Source organism: Hemibagrus wyckioides, linkage group LG03 (genome assembly GCF_019097595.1).
Source record: "Hemibagrus wyckioides isolate EC202008001 linkage group LG03, SWU_Hwy_1.0, whole genome shotgun sequence".
Classification (NCBI taxonomy): Eukaryota; Metazoa; Chordata; class Actinopteri; order Siluriformes; family Bagridae; genus Hemibagrus; species Hemibagrus wyckioides.
In genome coordinates, this window is record NC_080712.1 from 3077646 (window position 1) to 3100145 (window position 22500).

The following is a 22500-nucleotide window of genomic DNA, read 5'->3' on the forward strand; positions in this document are numbered from 1 at the left end:
GACCATTACAGCTGGGGCAGGAGATACTGCGCCTCCGCCCATTACCCATAATGCTGCTGATCACTGGGGGCTGCTGGGAAATAAACACATTCTCCCCATTGCCTTTATATAGGATACCTGAGAGAGAGAGAGAGAGAGAGTGAGAGAGAGAGAGAGAGAGAGAGAGAGAGTTAATTCATTTTAATTCAAATGTAAAAACACATCCATGCAATCTCTCCATCACTCCATTTATTCCTCTCTGTCTTTTGCTTAACCAATCCAAACCAGCCTTCCTCTATCCGTCTTCAGACTCCCATCCATCCTTCCATCTAGCCTTCACTACATCCATCACTGGCTTTATTCCTCCACTCATCCCTTCTTCTTCTTCTTCTGCATTCCATTCATCCATCCATTATCTTTCCAACTATGACACACACTACCCTTCCTTCTTTTATCATTCTCTCCATCACGCCTCTATTCAGAACTCCATTCCTGTGTCCTTGCGTTATTGACGTAAAAACCATCCACCTGATTTGAATTATTTATATCTAAATTGTGTTGCTATATTATTATGGTATTTCTGTCCTTCTATAATGAACAGTACTGGTTTTCAGAGATCTTAATTAACTTTGCAGTGAAAATCTATAAACACACACACACACACACACAAATTCATGCAGTTCCTGTAACAGCAGTAAGTGGGTCACATTTCACGTTTCTCTCCGCAGGACTCGGTAACGCCTGGTGCAAATGAAATCATGCTGAGCTCGGTCACGCATCTAAGGATCCCGATCCGACCCGAACGGAGGGGAAAGCAAAAAGAAGAAAGAGGAAAGAAAAAGGAACGAATCTGGTGATGTTAATGAGGAGCAACCATTCAACAGAACCAGTTTAACATAATTAAATCAGCGGGTCATGTGATCAGCCGGTGCTGCGTATAAACCTGTAATCCTGAGAATGTTCATTATCGGTTGCTCTATAAGGTAGAACTGTCAGGGAAAGACAAAAAGCTGGATCTATACTAAAAAAAGGTTATGAAGCAAATCAGATAGAGTTTAAATAATAATAATAATAATAATAATCATAATAATAATAATCATAATAATGGTGAAATCAGGTTTGTCTTGCCTCATGGAGTGCACAATTCATAAAACACAAGAGATGAAATATACAGCATTTGTGAATCTCTCTCTCTCTCTCTCTCTCTCTCTCTCTCTCACACAATCTCTGATTCTCTCTCTCTCTCTGACCCCCCCTCCCTCTCCCTCTCTCTCTCTCTCTCTCTCTCTCACACACACAATCTCTGATTCTCTCTCTCTCTCTCTCTGACCCCCCCTCCCTCTCCCTCACTCTCTCTCTCTCTCTCTCTGCCCCCCCCCTTTCTAACTCACTCTTTCTCTCTGTCCCTCTCTCTCATCCCCTTTCTCATGAGGTGACCATTAGAGCCACTTAACCTCTGGTGTGAATCACAATATGGGAATTGACTATTTTAACCAATAACAGAACAGTGGTGATTGTGTTGGTCATTAAAGCTCCTCCTCCTTCATTGCCTGGTTTGTTTGTACAGGAACATGAAGAATAAGATTGTTATTTTCCCATAACATCGTGGCCTGAAGTGTGTTTTACAATTTCCCATGTATTAATAAATTCCACACCCCAATTTTAATCCATTTATAAATCCATTCCATTTTATGGAGCAACCATGAAACATGAAACAATTTATTGTTATTGTTTACATTAAAGCAGCAGTTGTTCCCTCGCCACTCGCTCTCTTAAAGTTAATGAGATAATAAATCGCAGCTTGACGTGTTCCACATGATAAACTCCTTAATGTTACAACTATACATCATGTACAAAGAGCTGGAACTGGAGACTTCTTCCTTAGATAATAATAATAATAATAATAATAAGAAGAAGAAGAAGAAGAAGAAGAGGAAGAAGAATGCTGTTTGAAGGAGCCGTTACTATGGAAACTGTGGATGATTAGAAAAAGTACCTTGATGTAATCCTGTGATTTGAAGTGCACTACTTCCAGAGCCGCTGTCACAGAAAATAAATCAACACCTTCTGACCAATCACAATTTGTGATAACTTCTGTAAATGTTACACAAACATCTCCTCTTACACCATTAGACATTTTTCTTTAGCATTACTGATTGGAGTATTAGGCTATTCAAGTACTGCAGTATTTGACTAATGAAGTACTGAACTATTGGACTGCTGGAGTATTGGACTATTTGACCTTTCAAGTATTGGAATATTGGACTATTGAAGTACTGGAGTATACAACTATTATACTGCTGGAGTATTGGAGTATTAAACTTTTGGATTATTGGTGTATTTGAGTATTGATGTATCAGAGTATTGGAGTATTTATATATTGGAGTATTGGTTTATTGATGTATTGGTGTATTAAAGTATTAGAGTATTTATATATTGGAGTATTGGAGTACAGGAATATTTATATATTGGAGTATTTATATATTGGAGTATTGGTGTATTGGAGTATTTATATATTGGAGTATTTATATATTGGTGTATTGGAGTATTTATATATTGGAGTATTGGAGTACTGGAATATTTATATATTGGAGTATTGGTGTATTTATATATTGGAGTATTGGAGTATTTATATATTGGAGTATTGGAGTATTTATATATTGGAGTATTTATATATTGGAGTATTGGAGTATTTATATATTGGAGTATTGGAGTATTCATATATTGGAGTATTGGAGTATTTATATATTGGAGTATTGGAGTATTTATATATTAGAGTATTGGAGTATTTATATATTGGAGTATTGGAGTATTTATATATTGGAGTATTGGAGTACTGGAGTATGTATATATTGGAGTATTGGAGTATTTATATATTGGAGTATTGGAGTATTTATATATTGGAGTATTTATATATTGGTGTATTGGAGTATTGGTGTATTTATATATTGGAGTATTGGAGTATTTATATATTGGAGTATTTATATATTGGTGTATTGGAGTATTGGTGTATTTATATATTGGAGTATTTATATATTAGTGTATTGGAGTATTGGTGTATTGGAGTACTGGAGTATTTATATATTGGAGTATTGGAGTACTGGAGTATTTATATATTGGAGTATTTATATATTGGTGTATTGGAGTATTGGTGTATTGGAGTACTGGAGTATTTATATATTGGAGTATTGGAGTATTTATATATTGGAGTATTTATATATTGGAGTATTTATATATTGGTGTATTGGAGTATTGGTGTATTTATATATTGGAGTATTGGAGTATTGGTGTATTGGAGTACTGGAGTATTTATATATTGGAGTATTTATATATTGGTGTATTGGAGTATTGGTGTATTGGAGTACTGGAGTATTTATATTTTGGAGTATTGGAGTACTGGAATATTTATATATTGGTGTATTGGAGTATTGGTGTATTGGAGTACTGGTATTTATATATTGGAGTATTGGAGTATTTATATATTGGTGTATTGGAGTATTGGTGTATTGGAGTACTGGAGTATTTATATTTTGGAGTATTGGAGTACTGGAATATTTATATATTGGTGTATTGGAGTATTGGTGTATTGGAGTACTGGAATATTTATATATTGGAGTATTTATATATTGGAGTATTTATATATTGGTGTATTGGAGTATTGGTGTATTGGAGTACTGGAGTATTTATATTTTGGAGTATTGGAGTACTGGAATATTTATATATTGGAGTATTGGAGTACTGGAATATTCATATATTGGAGTATTGGTGTATTGGAGTACTGGAATATTTATATATTGGGGTATTTATATATTGGTGTATTGGAGTATTTATATATTGGTGTATTGGAGTATTGGTGTATTGGAGTACTGGAGTATTTATATATTGGAGTATTTATATATTGGAGTATTTATATATTGGTGTATTGGAGTATTGGTGTATTTATATATTGGAGTATTGGAGTACTGGAGTATGTATATACTGCTGTATTGGAGTATTGGAGTATTGGAGTACTGAAGTATTTATATATTGGAATATTTATATATTGGAGTATTTATATATTGGTGTATTGGAGTATTGGTGTATTGGAGTACTGAAGTATTTATATATTGGAGTATTTATATATTGGTGTATTGGAGTACTGGAGTATTTATATATTGGAGTATTGGAGTATTTATATATTGGAGTATTGGAGTATTTATATATTGGAGTATTGGTGTATTTATATATTGGAGTATTGGAGTATTTATATATTGGAGTATTGGAGTATTTATATATTGGAGTATTGGTGTATTTATATATTGGAGTATTGGAGTATTTATATATTGGAGTATTGGAGTATTTCTATATTGGAGTATTGGAGTATTTATATATTGGAGTATTGGAGTATTTATATATTGGAGTATTGGTGTATTTATATATTGGAGTATTGGAGTATTTATATATTGGAGTATTGGAGTATTTATATATTGGAGTATTTATATATTGGAGTATTGGAGTATTTATATATTGGAGTATTGGAGTATTCATATATTGGAGTATTGGAGTATTTATATATTGGAGTATTGGAGTATTTATATATTGGAGTATTTATATATTGGAGTATTGGAGTATTTATATATTGGAGTATTGGAGTATTTATATATTGGAGTATTTATATATTGGAGTATTGGAGTATTTATATATTGGAGTATTGGAGTATTTATATATTGGAGTATTGGAGTACTGGAGTATGTATATATTGGAGTATTGGAGTATTTATATATTGGAGTATTGGAGTATTTATATATTGGAGTATTTATATATTGGAGTATTGGAGTATTTATATATTGGAGTATTTATATATTGGAGTATTGGAGTATTTATATATTGGAGTATTGGAGTATTTATATATTGGAGTATTGGAGTATTTATATATTAGAGTATTGGAGTACTGGAGTATGTATATATTGGAGTATTGGAGTATTTATATATTGGAGTATTTATATATTGGAGTATTTATATATTGGAGTATTGGAGTATTTATATATTGGAGTATTTATATATTGGAGTATTGGAGTATTTATATATTGGAGTATTGGAGTATTTATATATTGGAGTATTGGAGTATTTATATATTGGAGTATTGGAGTATTTATATATTGGAGTATTGGAGTATTTATATATTGGAGTATTGGAGTATTTATATATTGGAGTATTGGTGTATTTATATATTGGAGTATTGGAGTATTTATATATTGGAGTATTTCTATATTGGAGTATTGGAGTATTTATATATTGGAGTATTTATATATTGGAGTATTGGAGTATTTATATATTGGAGTATTGGAGTATTTATATATTGGAGTATTGGAGTATTTATATATTGGAGTATTGGAGTATTTATATATTGGAGTATTGGAGTATTTATATATTGGAGTATTGGAGTATTTATATATTGGAGTATTGGAGTATTTATATATTGGAGTATTTATATATTGGAGTATTGGAGTATTTATATATTGGAGTATTGGAGTATTTATATATTGGAGTATTGGAGTATTTATATATTGGAGTATTGGAGTATTTATATATTGGAGTATTGGAGTATTTATATATTGGAGTATTGGAGTATTTATATATTGGAGTATTGGAGTATTTATATATTGGAGTATTTATATATTGGAGTATTGGAGTATTTATATATTGGAGTATTGGAGTATTTATATATTGGAGTATTGGAGTACTGGAGTATGTATATATTGGAGTATTGGAGTATTTATATATTGGAGTATTGGAGTATTTATATATTGGAGTATTGGAGTATTTATATATTGGAGTATTTATATATTGGAGTATTGGAGTATTTATATATTGGAGTATTGGAGTATTTATATATTGGAGTATTGGAGTATTTATATATTGGAGTATTGGAGTATTTATATATTGGAGTATTGGAGTATTTATATATTGGAGTATTGGAGTATTTATATATTGGAGTATTTATATATTGGAGTATTGGAGTATTTATATATTGGAGTATTGGAGTATTTATATATTGGAGTATTGGAGTATTTATATATTGGAGTATTGGAGTATTTATATATTGGAGTATTGGAGTATTTATATATTGGAGTATTGGAGTATTTATATATTGGAGTATTGGAGTATTTATATATTGGAGTATTCCTCCTCACTGTGGTATAAACACTAAAGGTAAGACACTGTATAAGAGTACCTGTTCCTGATTGTTAGTATGCTGTAGATAGTAGCTCTTTTTCCCTGTTCATATAGAGGCTGGGTTAGTATGAAGATGACAAATCCAGTCACGGCTAAAGCGCTAAAAATGGAGGACATTTTTCTCCTCACCAATCTTCCAGTTCCACTTTGTTCACACCAATTTCACAAAGAGACATAAACTGTAGCGAATGTCTAGCATGACCACAGAGACTGCATTCTGTTTTTCTTTTTTTCTGATTATGTGTTTCTTCCTACTCTCTCTCTCTCTCTCTCTCTCTCTCTCTCTCTCTCTCTCTCACACACACACACACTTCAAACTGCACCAAGTTCAATCTCATGCTGCCTGAAGCAAAGTGTATGTGTGAGTGTGTGTGTCACAGGAGGAAATGCCACCAGCTAGTGAGAGCAGGTTGAGTACAGTGTGTAACTTATCCCTTTTAATTTCCTGAACGATGTGTGTGTGTGTCTTCAACACACTTCAACACTACACTGAGCGCACTCCAGTCCAGTCTTTCCTGTCTTCACTCGGCGGTATCTATGTCTCAGGTACTGATCTTTCCGCTGGAGTGAATAATTCTGGGAATCTCGTCCCCTGTTCTGAACATTCGGAATTAAACACACATTAAAAACGAGTGCAGCGTTCATCCGGCTCTAGTGCTACTTAAAGAACATTTTTATTCATGACTACATCACAGAGTTCAGCCTTTTATCCATGTGGAGTGTGTGTAGTTTTGTCCATGGGCTGCGCTAACATCCACAGTGCATTATGGGTAACAATAAAGTGCACTGTACAGGGAATCAAAATCGTCCAATGAGAATTCAGACATCACTAGAAAAGGTTTAAACATCTGACCAATCAGGAGCTCTGATTTAATCTCTCTCTCTCTCTCTCTCTCTCTCTCTCTCACACACACACACACACACACACTTTCTCCTCTTTTTCTCTTTGCTCTCTTTCTATTTATTTTTTAATCTAAATATATCACACTCCTCCTGTATTTCTCTTTTTTTCCTCTTTATAATTCTCTCTTTTATTTCCTCTCTTTTTTTTCTTTTAATCTGCTTACCTCACACTATTTAAATTCTTTCTGTACTTTCATCTTTTTCTCTCCTTCTGTCCTTCTCTACTCCCCCCCTCTATCAGTCTCCATCTTTCTTTCCTATTACACTCTTTCCTCAAAACCTTTCTTTTCTTTTGTCTTTAAATTCCGTTCTCTCTCTCTCTCACTCACTCTCCCTCCCTCCCTCCCTCCTTACACCTCCTTCCTTCTTTCTCCTTTCTCCGTCCTTCTTCCTTCCTCTCTTTCTTCCTTCATTTAATCCCTTTATCTTTTTCACACTCCTTGCATACACAGGCGGATTTCCTTTGAAAGCGTCAGATCGCGTTATGAAAGCGAACGCTAGGCTAATCCTCGGAACACGATATGTTGGAGGAACTGGAGGGACGAAAGACGTGTAAAACTCGAGATCTGATCAGATTCGAAGAGAATAAGTGAAAGATTCGATAATCAGTTCAGAAGGAACGCTGAGATTACGATGAAGAGTCGTTTCTGGTGCAGTTTCATCCACAGGCTGGACTTTAATAGCGTGAGTAGAGAGAATAGTGGTAAATTCTGTTCCATTTCTAATGGAGCTGATTAGACACTAATCTGAGGGTAAAAAGTGTTAGCGTCTGCGTGATACAGTCACTCTACTCCTCCTTTATTCCTTCTCAGACCTTCAACTTCCTGTAGGTTATTTACACGTGGGGTTTCTCCGAGTCGCTACGTGAAACACAAACACACAATGGAGACCAGCAGCAGTAGAAGCCTGGTCTATACGCTGAGACAGAGAGACGTACGGTCTGTGGAAGTGTGAGAATCCGCTTATGTGGTGATTCTCTAAAGGAAATCTGTTCTTAGAAACGTGTGACATATTGAAATCTTCGCGGCGTTTAGGCCGAGATGAGAGGAGAAGCTGCCGAGACGCTTTCACAACAAAACGCAAGAAAAGCGCCGCTTCCTCCGCACACACACAAAAAATCTGTCAGAAACGAACAACCCACGCGCCGGCAAAACAGTAATTAAGACTAAAACAGATAATCGGGATGTAATGCATCTGTTCCGGACCGGGAGAAGGACGCCTCGGAGCTTTTCCTCCATCAGACAGAAAGCCGAGCGTGAGTGACGTGAGTCCGACAGGACGGGAGACGCCGGGGGGTCTTTCATCACCGCCCACAAAAACCCCAACGAGGTGCAGAAAAAAAAAACACAAAATACACAGTTTGATCTTTATTTAATGCGAGAGAAGGAGAGCGAGCCGGAGAGGCGAAGGTCAGAGGGAACGATCGCTCTCGCTCTTCATCGAGTGTCATGAGGAATCAGGAAGGAGGAAAAAAGAGAAATCGATGGAATAAAAAAGAAGGCATTTATGTTTAAGGCTTTCTGAGCAGGTCTGTGATAAACGCGTGGCTGTTTATCGAACATCTGTCGTTCAGCGCGTCAGAAACGTTAGCGGTCGGAGAGAGAGATAAATGATTTAGCAAACGTGTCAGATTTCCCACGGAGATAAAAACCCAGTGAAAATCCTGTGAAGGGTTTGATTTATTAATACAGAATTCATCGGACTCGACTCTCACACACACACACACACACACACACACACCTCCTCAGGCTCAGGTTTCTGTGGTTTAATCAGTTGTTGTTGTTTTTTTTATAATTTGGACATTAATTTTAAAGATCACAGTAAAAACATCATTTAGAAGTGGTGTATAGGTTAAGGGGTGGAGCTAGGGGCCAGATAAAATTTGTATTTTTATTATTACATTTTCTTGCTTGTCTTAAATTCCTAACTTTTTTTTTATTAAATGTGTAAGTATGCATTTTTTTAAGATAAATTTCCTTTTTTGTTAAAGAAAAACAAAATTGAATTCAATTAGAATTTTAAAAAATGTAAAAACAATTTAAAAATATAAAACTAAATATAGAAATAATTACAGTAATAAATAATACAATTTTAATCATTTAAATCATTTCATTTTAATCATTTTTTTAAGTTAGGAAATTAATTGTAAACATCATTTAGAAGCAAGCTGTGTAAAGGTTAAGGGGTGGGGCTAGGGGCGGAGCTAGCATTTATATATTTTTTTTCACATTTTCTTCTTGTATTAAATTCCTTACTTTTTTTAAGTGTGTAAGTATGAGTTTTTTTAAACAAGTTTCCTTATTTTTGAAGAAAAAAATTGAATTTTAAAAATATAAAAAAATAAAAGTATAATAATAAATATAAACATCATAAGAATAAATAATACAATTTTATAGAAACATAATAATAAATAATTATTAAATAATATTTATTAAATAATAAAAAGGAGTATTTGGAATGTCTGAAGAAAAATGTACAGAGTTTAATATTTCTGTGGACATCTTACAGAGTAAAAGTTTATTATTTATTTATGGTGTAAACTGGAATAAAAATATAAAATAATATTAATTATTTATAAATATTTGCTTATTATATAATGTTTTTACACATTTATTTTTTCCACCTGAATTTTTTTCCTTCTTCAAAATTAAACAAAACCCAAAATGTCTGGATTTGTCCTGAAGTTGAATGAGATGAACACAGAGCGCTAATCATGCATGCTAATGCTAACTAGCTCACTAGCTTGCAGAAACAAAATGCTTGTTTTGTGATCTTTTTACAGTTTCTCTGTCAGAGTAACAAAAATAAAGTTATTAGCTAATGTCTTATTACTTCAAATCTTCATTTCTTGCAGGGTTTTGTCCTTTCTGCGCTCGCTGCTGCTAAGCGATAAATAATTAGCAAATAATAATAATTAGCAGTTTAGCAGTCTTCTCTACATCTAGCTACCTCAATAAGTACATCTAGCTTATTTATGTCATAAAATATACACAACTGTCAATCATTTTAACATGTTTTTAAAGTTTGCGCAGCTTGCTAACCGTGGAGGCTAATGCTAAATATGTGATTAGCGAGCAGATTGAGCAGAAACAGGACTTCGGTTTTATCACAGCATAGAAATGTTCTGTTCTTATCGACTTGTTAGTGATTATGAATAAGAAATTGTCTTTCACACACACACACACACACACACACACACACACACACACACTAGCCGTCAGACGAAAGGAAACTTTGAAGTCTTCACTTTGTGGTGGGAAACTCTCTCGAAGATGGGTGCCATTTTTTTCGAGCATCGGGAGGGGAGTTGCTTTGAAAGCACGGAGGGAGTGAGGGATAGATAGACGGGCGTTTCTTCAAAGCGGAACTTCAAAGCGCGACCTCACGCTGTGAGCGCTAAATTATTCACGTCGCGCAACATGGTGGAATCCGGGCGAGTTAATTACGGGCCGAGATCAATGCGGCCATCGCACAGCGCCGCGGCCTGAACGTCGCCATAAATCTCAATAACTAATCCCAGCACTCGCCATCGATTACACCATCGAACGACAGATCGGACGGATGGGTGAGGGATGGAGAGATGGACATAGAGAGGGAGAGAGAGAGAGAGAGAGAGAGAGAGAGAGAAAGAGTTAGAGAGATGGAGAAAGTGTGAGAGAGAGAGAGAAAGTGAGAGCGTTAGAAAGATAGAGGAAGCGTGAGAGAGAGAGAGAGAGAGAGAGAGAAAGAAAGAGAGAGAGAGAGAGAGAGAGAGAGAGAGAGAGAAAGAGGATTTGAACTGGTCTTAGTCTGCAGTAACAAAGACAGATTCGCAGCAGGAAGCTTGCTGAGATAGCAATATAAGCAATGAGAGAAAAAAACATGACCTTCACTTCAATCCAAGACTCTTTAAGAAGTCACACACACACACACACACACACACACACTTCGTTTGTAAGCACACACTAACACCCACTCACACTGAGAAACTCTGGACATTTTCCTCTGAATGTAAATATAATATAACTGCATATTGACCTCACAGAGAGTTCTGGACTGGTCAGAAGGTGTTCTCTCTAACAGCGGCTCTGACCAAAGTACAGGTTATTACATTAATGCACTGGCTCTGATGTTAATACGCTATCGTTTCCATAGCAACAGCTCCTTCGCAGGGACGTGTACATGAGACGCTTTAAAAGAAAATCGCTGACACGGCGATGCACCTGATACGCTTATTGTTACTATAGCGACAGCGTTGATTTAACAATGATGGGAGGAGTCTCCACTAAACTGCAGCTTTACCTCGGACACCGGAGAGCCCATCATGGAGCCGTTACCATAGCAACGATAACGCATCAGAAGGAGAGTGTTAATATATATATATATGTATATATATATATATATATATACGCTAAAATAATCCTCGTCTTCTGACCAATCAGAGTCCTTGGATGGTGAAGCAACGGTGATGCAATTAAAGTTGCATTTCTTACAGTTTGTTCATTCAAGCTCCGCCCCTTTATTATTTGTGTCAGGTTGCCGCCTGCACCAGATTTCCGCGGCTCTGCTAACGTACGCTTATTTGTATTTTTGTTCTATTAGGATGGAAAGACGGCTCGGAGACGTAAATGTGTCCTTCAGCAGTTTTCCACAGTGTGTGTGTGTGTGTGTGTGTGTGTGTGTGTGTGTGTAGATCTGATTATGAATGATGATTCGAGTCGTCTCAGGCTCTCCGCTTCTGACGAGTGGAACTTCTGGATCCTGGACGTGGATATAAGTTTCAGATGATGTATGGCTTCTTTCACGCCTGAAATCAGTTACATCAGATTATTGGGAAGAATTATAAAGAGCTCCTTAGGTGAGTGTGTGGATTTCACTGAAACGCTGTCATAAATCTTACACAAGCGTGTGTGTGCGCGCGCGCGCGTGTGTGTGTGTGTGTGTGTGCGCGCGTGTGTGTGTGTAGCGGTCATTGAATATTATACCAAAATCAATGTAATTTAATCTCCCACTGTCTCTGCTGAGTTTTATATGATAAATATTTCATGCGGACGATTACTCTCTCTCTCTCTCTCTCTCTCTCTCTCCCTCTCTCGGCTTGTCTCGTATCTCTCCATCTCTTTCTCTCTCCGACACTGAAGAACGAGTGACACCCGATGTGAATAATCAGCACTCTCTGCCTCGGGTTAAGAACTTTTTTAACGAAGGAAATGATTCTCCTCACCAGAAGGGGGCAACGGTCTTCCTTCCCTTCATCCATCTTTCTTTCCTTCCTTCCTTCCTTCCTTCCTTCCTTTCTTTCTTTCTTTCTTTCTCAAAGATTCTGTTTCCTTTTTTCTCACATTCCCTCCCTCTCTCTCTTTCCTTTCCTTGATCTCTCTCACTCTCTCTTCTTTTCTTTCTCCCTTCCTTAAGTCCATCCTACCTCCCTCCCTCCCTCCCTCCCTCCCTCTCTTTCTTTCTTTCTTTCTTTCTTTCTTTCTTTCTTTCTTTCTTTCTTTCTTTCTTTTATTCTGTCTCTCTTCTACTCTTCTTCTCCTTGCTCTCTCTCTCCCTCTCTCTCTATGGGCAGTGAATGTGAAGTGGTTGTGCTCTGACCGGAGCTGATAAGGGGAGATGAAAGGAAACAGGAGAGGAGCGAGAGAGCGAGAGCGAGAGAGAGAGAGAGAGAGGATTAAGGGTTAGGGTGCAGGTGAGCCCTAAAGGCAGCGATGTTTCATATCAGAGAGCGTTACACACTCCACCCTGCCTCAATGAGATCTGAGAAGACGCATGACCCCAAACACACACACACTTACACTGTGTGACAGAGATAAATAAAGCTGTGTGTCTGTGTGTGTGTGTGTGTGTGTGTGAGAGGTCAGCGCGAGCACGCTTCCAGCTCTGTGTAAGACAGAGAGACAGAGCGTGTCCTTTTTAATTCCTTGCATCTTCATAGAAGCTAATGTGCATACTTATTTGCATAAAAATCAGGTGGGCGGAAACAACATTAATTAGTTCACAAGTGCACACTGTCACTAAATGTGTGTCTGCGTGATTGAAACAGAGGAGACGAGCTTGTGGGTGTCTCGTATCCCACACTCCTCCATCCTCATGCCATATTTTACGGGAAATCGGACAGGAAGTGACTAAAGACCAATCAGAATGGATTCTTTTAATTAGATGACCAATCAGGTTGCGGCTCTGACAAGGAGGAAGTGTTGGTGTGAAAATTGGGTGAGGAAGTAAAGAGGAAACTGTGTGTGTGTGTGTGTGTGTGTGTGTGTGGTGACACATTTTTATCCATTTATAGCTACATTTAATGTTAAGGAATGTCAGCTCACATTCCCTAAAGCTGGTCTAACGATGCGGGAATCTGTGAGCAGCTCAGCGTGTGAGATGAGAGCGGTGTGCACTGACAGCGGAGTGGAGTCAGTTTGACCTCCGTTTGTTTATCGATCATCCCTCTCTCCGCTCGCTCGTCTATCATCTTCACCATCTCGGCTCCGGCGCTGTTTACTCTGGAGCTACTTTGTAATCCCGGAGCTCTTCCCGTGTCCGTCTCTCTCCGCCTCTCGGCGCTCCGAGAGCACCGTTTTTAGATCCGTGTTTACGTCTTTTGGTTTTCGACGTCCCTGAATAAAACTCTGAAATCCTGGACGTCTGGGAAAGTTTTTTTTTATTATATATATATATATATAAGCAGTGCGCTGTCTCTTTAAATAACTCTGAAGAAAAAAAAAAAAAGTAGCCAGTCATCAGATTCCGGCTGATGTGGCGGTCAGACTCCGGGTTTTTACGATGAAATGAAATGAGATTATTGTTTTTTAGAGATAAAGAGAGCTCAGCAATATGGAGGGAAGAAACAATTTATACCGAGAAAACTGCTGCGTGAGTCCCTGGAGTACGTTAAAGAAAAAAATAAATAAATAAATAAATAAAACCTCCCTTCACTCATCCTGCGGCTGTAATTATCTCGATATCCAACCACAAACCTTCGAGCTTCAACGCTCAACACTTCTCTTCAATTTCTGCCATTTTACACCATCCTCCTTTCAGCCAGACGTTAAAGTCTTAATTAAACAAAGAAAAAAAAATGAATATGTAAATTTAAAAATAAAATAAAATAAAATAAAATCAGCCACAGATTCACACCAAGTGGAGATATGAAATGTGTAGATTTTAAGGTGAAATAATTCACTTAGGTTATTTTTTTAAGTTTTAAATAATTGAATTAAATAAAAAATTTAAATTAAGTAATGTATAAAAATTATTATTAATAATTAAAAATGAATAATAATAAATTAATTAATAAATTAAAATTAGAATTTAAGATTAGAGATTTAAAAAAATTTAAAAATTAGAACTACATCAAAACAAAAAATTCAATATTTAGTTTTATTCAGATTGTAATATTAAGTTAGAGCCATTAGTTTATTAATAATAATTAATATTAAGCTAATTAATTATATTTATAATTTATCATTATAATATTCACCTAATATTTAATTATAAATATTAATATATTATTTATCCTCATAGATTTCCTCATATATTTTTTTGATTCAGTTCTAGTGGCTAAAGTGTAAAAGTAAAAGTGAGCGAGTGTGTGTGTGTGTGTGTGAGAGTGTGTGTGTGTGTGTGTGAGTGAGTGAGTGAGTGAGTGAGTGTGTGTGGGTGTGTGTGTGTGTGTGTGTGTGTGTGTGTGCTCGGCTGTGGACACACACCTGAGCCGCACTCTCCTGAGAGCCTATATTTAGGTCAGTGATGGGGAATAGAGAAAGGTTTAGAAAAAGCAGAAGGTGGCCAAAGGTCATAGGTCACAAAAGGTGTCACTGGTTGGTGAGATTAAAGCGGTGCTGAATTCCTCTGAGACCAAAAAAAACGAAAAAGAAGAGCTTAGGAGCTGAAATGACTAAAGCACTGAGGAAAACGCAATAAACCTGCTGGCCTTTTACACACACACACACACACACGTCTGTGTATACGGAGACAAATCGTGATTTTGTTCTTTTCTGAAGAACAAAGAAAAATCTTCATTGTTTACATTTCTCGCTATAAAAGTGACTCATTATCAGGTACCAGTTAATATATAAGTGTGTGTGTGTGTGTGTGTGCGTCTGTGTGTGCGTGTGTGCACGTGTGTGTGTGTGTGTGTCTGTGTGTGTGTGTGTGCGTGTGTGTGTGTGTGTTTATTTAACACATGGTGTGAAATTTTGGTACTGAGAACTGCACAGATGTGTTAAAAGCGCTGACACTGGAGACTCCTTCCATCAGCGTGACCTAAACATCTTCACCATATCCAATCGCAGCACCTGCTGTTGCTATGGCGACGATAATGTATCAGAGCGAGTGCATGAATGTAAACCTGCACTACTGTCTGAGCTGCGGTTCTAGAACATTCTGACCAATCACAATCCAATCGGACCAATCACAATCCAGCAGTGTCCAGGTGCTCACCGTTCTGGACGTCCAGCACGTGGTGTTTGTCCAGTGTCCAGAAGCCCATGTTGGAGGCGTCCAGCTCATAACCCTGAAGGACGGCGGTTCTTTTCTCCCACAGGATCAGATCCAAACACGACTCGTACTCGAAACCCACCGACACTACACACACACACACACACACACACACACACACACACACACACGGGGAGAGAGGGACAGGTTCAGGGGTTTAATTAATCAGATAAAAATCTTTCAACACTTTTTAAAATCAAAATCACAATCGAGCCACAAAATACTCACAGAACTATAAATAACCAGCTTCAGCAGATTTTAATAAAAAAAAAAATAGTAGTAGTTTTAAAAATATATATATTTAATATCCTGGATCATCAAGTCATATTATTATTATTATTATTATTATTATTATTATTATTATGAAAATAATTCACAATCACATTTATTAATTTCACAAACAAAAAAAATAAATAAAATAGAAAATTTTTCATTTTTTCTATTCTTTTGTTTAATTCTTTTATTTAATTTTTTCTATTCTTTTGCATTCATCTGTAGAATTCCTAACTCTATCCTGATGAACAGATAGAGACAGATAGTGACAACGCTGACACACAAAAAAACACACAACTATACACCCTCCATCCTCAAAACCTGACTACACCACCAGAGCTCTCTCTCTCTTTCTTTCTTCCTTTCTTAAAATATTAATTTGACACTTTTGTTGACACACAAACACACACACACACACACACATGTAATATATTAAATTCCCTGTATCTGCATTTTCTGTGAATATAATACCCATCATCTATATTTTAAAATTATTTAGCATTTTTTTCAAATATAAAATATTTGTTCGAATAATTTCTGAAATATTATTTTTTGTTGTTTTTTATAATCTGCTGCTCTGCACTGAGTAACAAAATTTGCAAATAAGACAAAAGAAAGAAAAAATGATCAAATAAATAATACAGAAATGTCAAAAATAATAAAATACCGCAAAAATAAAAACAGTTTAAAATGATATTTAACTGAATAAATAAAATAATTGAAAAACGTTAATGAAAAATAAAATGAACAGTGAAAAAAAACCTCCATAAAATTGACTTTTTTAATTCATTGATCTAAAGGTTATCTAATTATAGATTTATTTATTTTTTAAAAATTCATACGTTATTAAATGCAAATAAAACAAAAGAAATAAGTAAACAAAACAATTCAGGAATTTTCCTAATCATATACTACAAAAAATAAAAACAAAGAAATGTTCATAAACAAATGTTTTGTTTTAATCTTAAAATAAATAATTTATTTGCTTATTTGTTTGAGTGTAAGTGCGAGTGAGTGTGTGAGTGCAAGTGTGTGTGTGTGTGTGTGAGTGCAAGTGTGTGTGTGTGAGTGCAAGTGTGTGTGTGTGTGTGTGTGAGTGTGGACTCACCGACTGCCTCGCTCAGGCCGTACACTCGCTGGTTGTAGGCGTCCGTCTTGTCCCAGATGAAGGTGTAGGACAGGTTGGGTTCTGCGGGGAACCACTTCTGGAAGAGTCGTCCCACCACTGCCACCATCAGGTGCACCTTCATCAGGTTGAAGGGGATGGTGGACTGGGTCATGGTAACCTTCAGGACGGGGCGGTACCCGGCCGCTCGAGAGCTCAGGTACACCAGGTTCAGGTCACTGCCGGGGATCGCCGTGTCCTCCTGGAGAACCTGCAGGCCACAGAACACACCGGTTACCATGGAGAACACACCGATTACCATGGAGAACACACCAGTTACCATGGAGAACACACCGGTTACCATGGAGAACACACCGGTTACCATGGAGAACACACAGGTTACCATGGAGAACACACCGGTTACCATGGAGAACACACCGGTTACCATGGAGAACACACCGATTACCATGGAGAACACACTGATTACCATGGAGAACACACTGATTACCATGGAGAACACACTGATTACCATGGAGAACACACCGGTTACCATGGAGAACACACTGGTTACCATGGAGAACACACTGATTACCATGGAGAACACACCGGTTACCATGGAGAACACACCGGTTACCATGGAGAACACACAGGTTACCATGGAGAACACACCGGTTACCATGGAGAACACACAGGTTACCATGGAGAACACACCGGTTACCATGGAGAACACACCGGTTACCATGGAGAACACACCGGTTACCATGGAGAACACACCGGTTACCATGGAGAACACACTGATTACCATGGAGAACACACTGATTACCATGGAGAACACACTGATTACCATGGAGAACACACCGGTTACCATGGAGAACACACTGGTTACCATGGAGAACACACTGATTACCATGGAGAACACACAGGTTACCATGGAGAACACACCGGTTACCATGGAGAACACACTGATTACCATGGAGAACACACTGATTACCATGGAGAACACACTGATTACCATGGAGAACACACCGGTTACCATGGAGAACACACTGGTTACCATGGAGAACACACTGATTACCATGGAGAACACACAGGTTACCATGGAGAACACACCGGTTACCATGGAGAACACACTGGTTACCATGGAGAACACACAGGTTACCATGGAGAACACACAGGTTACCATGGAGAACACACTGATTACCATGGAGAACACACTGGTTACCATGGAGAACACACAGGTTACCATGGAGAACACACAGGTTACCATGCACCGGTTACCATGGAGAACACACCGGTTACCATGGAGAACACACTGATTACCATGGAGAACACACCGGTTACCATGGAGAACACACTGATTACCATGGAGAACACACCGGTTACCATGGAGAACACACAGGTTACCATGGAGAACACACTGATTACCATGGAGAACACACTGATTACCATGGAGAACACACAGGTTACCATGGAGAACACACTGATTACCATGGAGAACACACCGGTTACCATGGAGAACACACAGGTTACCATGGAGAACACACTGATTACCATGGAGAACACACTGATTACCATGGAGAACACACAGGTTACCATGGAGAACACACTGATTACCATGGAGAACACACTGATTACCATGGAGAACACACTGATTACCATGGAGAACACACTGGTTACCATGCACCGGTTACCATGGAGAACACACTGGTTACCATGGAGAACACACTGATTACCATGGAGAACACACAGGTTACCATGGAGAACACACTGGTTACCATGCACCGGTTACCATGGAGAACACACTGGTTACCATGGAGAACACACTGGTTACCATGGAGAACACACCGGTTACCATGGAGAACACACCGGTTACCATGGAGAACACACAGGTTACCATGGAGAACACACTGGTTACCATGCACCGGTTACCATGGAGAACACACTGGTTACCATGGAGAACACACTGATTACCATGGAGAACACACTGGTTACCATGGAGAACACACTGATTACCATGGAGAACACACTGATTACCATGGAGAACACACCGGTTACCATGGAGAACACACAGGTTACCATGGAGAACACACTGATTACCATGGAGAACACACTGATTACCATGGAGAACACACAGGTTACCATGGAGAACACACTGATTACCATGGAGAACACACTGATTACCATGGAGAACACACAGGTTACCATGGAGAACACACCGGTTACCATGGAGAACACACTGATTACCATGGAGAACACACAGGTTACCATGGAGAACACACAGGTTACCATGGAGAACACACTGATTACCATGGAGAACACACAGGTTACCATGGAGAACACACAGGTTACCATGGAGAACACACTGGTTACCATGCACCGGTTACCATGGAGAACACACTGGTTACCATGGAGAACACACTGATTACCATAGAGAACACACAGGTTACCATGGAGAACACACTGGTTACCATGCACCGGTTACCATGGAGAACACACTGGTTACCATGGAGAACACACTGGTTACCATGGAGAACACACCGGTTACCATGGAGAACACACCGGTTACCATGGAGAACACACAGGTTACCATGGAGAACACACTGGTTACCATGCACCGGTTACCATGGAGAACACACTGGTTACCATGGAGAACACACTGATTACCATGGAGAACACACAGGTTACCATGGAGAACACACTGGTTACCATGCACCGGTTACCATGGAGAACACACTGGTTACCATGGAGAACACACTGGTTACCATGGAGAACACACCGGTTACCATGGAGAACACACTGGTTACCATGCACCGGTTACCATGGAGAACACACAGGTTACCATGGAGAACACACAGGTTACCATGGAGAACACACTGGTTACCATGCACCGGTTACCATGGAGAACACACTGGTTACCATGGAGAACACACTGGTTACCATGCACCGGTTACCATGGAGAACACACAGGTTACCATGGAGAACACACCGGTTACCATGGAGAACACACTGGTTACCATGGAGAACACACTGATTACCATGGGGAACACACTGGTTACCATGGAGAACACACTGGTTACCATGGAGAACACACCGGTTACCATGGAGAACACACAGGTTACCATGGAGAACACACTGGTTACCATGCACCGGTTACCATGGAGAACACACTGGTTACCATGGAGAACACACTGATTACCATGGAGAACACACTGGTTACCATGGAGAACACACTGATTACCATGGAGAACACACTGGTTACCATGGAGAACACACTGGTTACCATGGAGAACACACAGGTTACCATGGAGAACACACTGGTTACCATGCACCGGTTACCATGGAGAACACACAGGTTACCATGGAGAACACACTGGTTACCATGGAGAACACACTGGTTACCATGGAGAACACACTGATTACCATGGAGAACACACTGGTTACCATGGAGAACACACTGGTTACCATGGAGAACACACTGATTACCATGGGGAACACACTGGTTACCATGGAGAACACACTGGTTACCATGGAGAACACACCGGTTACCATGGAGAACACACAGGTTACCATGGAGAACACACTGGTTACCATGCACCGGTTACCATGGAGAACACACTGGTTACCATAGAGAACACACTGATTACCATGGAGAACACACTGGTTACCATGGAGAACACACTGATTACCATGGAGAACACACTGGTTACCATGGAGAACACACTGATTACCATGGAGAACACACTGGTTACCATGGAGAACACACTGGTTACCATGGAGAACACACTGGTTACCATGGAGAACACACAGGTTACCATAGAGAACATTCATTTTGTTCTTTCTTTTTTCTTTCTTCTTTTTGTTATTTTTTTCCTTATCTCTTGTTTTTTTGTTGTTTCTTTCTTTTTTTCTTGTGTTTTTTGGGTCTTTTTTCATTATTTATTTATTTAAAAAAACATTATGTACCTTTCATTCCACTTCATTTTGCTTATTCTTTATTTCATTTCAAATAATCTACTTTTTTCCTATTTTTGCCTTTCATTTTTCTTCCATTTTCCTTATTTGTTCATTCTTACTTAGCGTCTTATCATCATTTTCTTTCTTTCTTTCTTTCTTTCTTTCTTTCTTTCTTTCTTTCTTTCTTTCTTTCTTTCTTTCTTTCTTTCTTTCTTTCCATAAATTTTTTAACAATGTTTACCATTTTATTTATTTTAACAGTTTCCCTGAAGAGATTAATAAAGAATTCTGATTCTGATTTTCTATTTCATCTTTTTGCCTTTCTTTCATTCCTCATTTCCTTTTTTCCTTTTCTTCCCTCATTCCCGCTCTCCCTCCTCCTCCGGTGTCACTTGGTGGAGGAGGATGTGAGTATTTATATAATGGAGTTTATATTAGTGTCAGTCTGAGTGAGGAGGAGGAGGAGGAGGAGATTGATCAGACTCTTCCTCTCCCTCAGCTGGATTAAAGACACACACCGGCTGGGATTAGTGACCTTTACTCTCCATCCTGCAGCACTTCAGCGTTAATGTTAATATTTAATGTTGTAATATTAATACTGTCCACTCAAACTGCCCGCTGACAGGAAGATGTTCATCAGGAAACATCACATGGTGTTGCAGCAGAAATGCTGCCACCTCATTGGCTAAGAGATGGAACTGGTCCCGAATTTTTATGTTATTTTTAAAACTTCCCCATAAAGAATCCTGACATTCCGGTCATCATAAATCCTCCACCAGCGGTGACCAAAAGTTTTTAAAAACAGGTTGGAAAGACGCTGGAACATCGGTGGAGCTCAAAATATCAGAGAGTCCAAATATTAAAGCTGAAGGACACCAGAAGAACTTTATTTAGCTAAAAGACGGCAGACAGAGCAAAAGTGGAGCAAAGACGAAGGTACAAAGCACCATAAATTCAAGAGAGCGGAAGTGGCACAAAGTGGGTGGGGCAAAAGTGGAGCAAAGTGGGTGGGGCAAAAGTGGAGAAAAATGGTTAGCAAATAGCAAAAAAGTGGAGCAAAGGAGGTGGAGTAAATAGAGTGGAGCAAATAAGGTGGAGCATATAGGTTGGAGCAAATAGGGTAGAGCAAATAGGGCACAGCAGATAGGGTGGAGCAAATAAGGTGAAGCAAAAGTAGATGAAAAGAGGTGGAGCAAATAGAGTGAGGCAAATTGGGAAGAGCAAACAGGGTGAAGCAAAAGTGGAGTAAAGGAGGTGGAGCAAATAGGGTGGATCAAATAGGGTGGAGCAGATAGGGTGGAGCAAAAGTGGAATAAAGGAGGTGGAGCAGATAGGGTGGAGCAGATGGGGGAGCAAAAGTGGAGCAAAGGAGGTGGAGCAAATAGGGTGGAGCAGATGGGGGAGCAAAAGTGGAGCAAAGGAGGTGGAGCAAATAGGGTGGAGCAGATGGGGGAGCAAAAGTGGAGCAAAGGAGGTGGAGCAAATAGGGTGGAGCAGATGGGGGAGCAAAAGTGGAGCAAATAGGGTGGAGCAAAAGAGACACAAAATGGACAAAACAAAAGTGGTGTAAATTAAGTGAAGCAAAAGTGGAACAG

General features: G+C 38.4%; 1 protein-coding gene across 7 annotated transcripts in view; it reads right to left on the reverse strand.

Annotated features, from left to right (window-relative positions):
• Positions 1–22500, reverse strand: part of tenm3 (teneurin transmembrane protein 3) — a 446382-nt gene that overhangs the window by 39566 nt on the left and 384316 nt on the right. For all 7 annotated transcript variants that reach the window (XM_058379176.1, XM_058379169.1, XM_058379160.1 and 4 more), the window contains 3 exons: positions 16955–17222; positions 15517–15660; positions 1–117 (listed from right to left, as the gene is read on the reverse strand). The exon at positions 1–117 is cut by the window's left edge and continues 133 nt beyond it. In XM_058379176.1, coding sequence (XP_058235159.1) covers positions 1–117; positions 15517–15660; positions 16955–17222 — 529 coding nt within the window. The remainder of the gene's footprint in view (positions 118–15516; positions 15661–16954; positions 17223–22500) is intronic.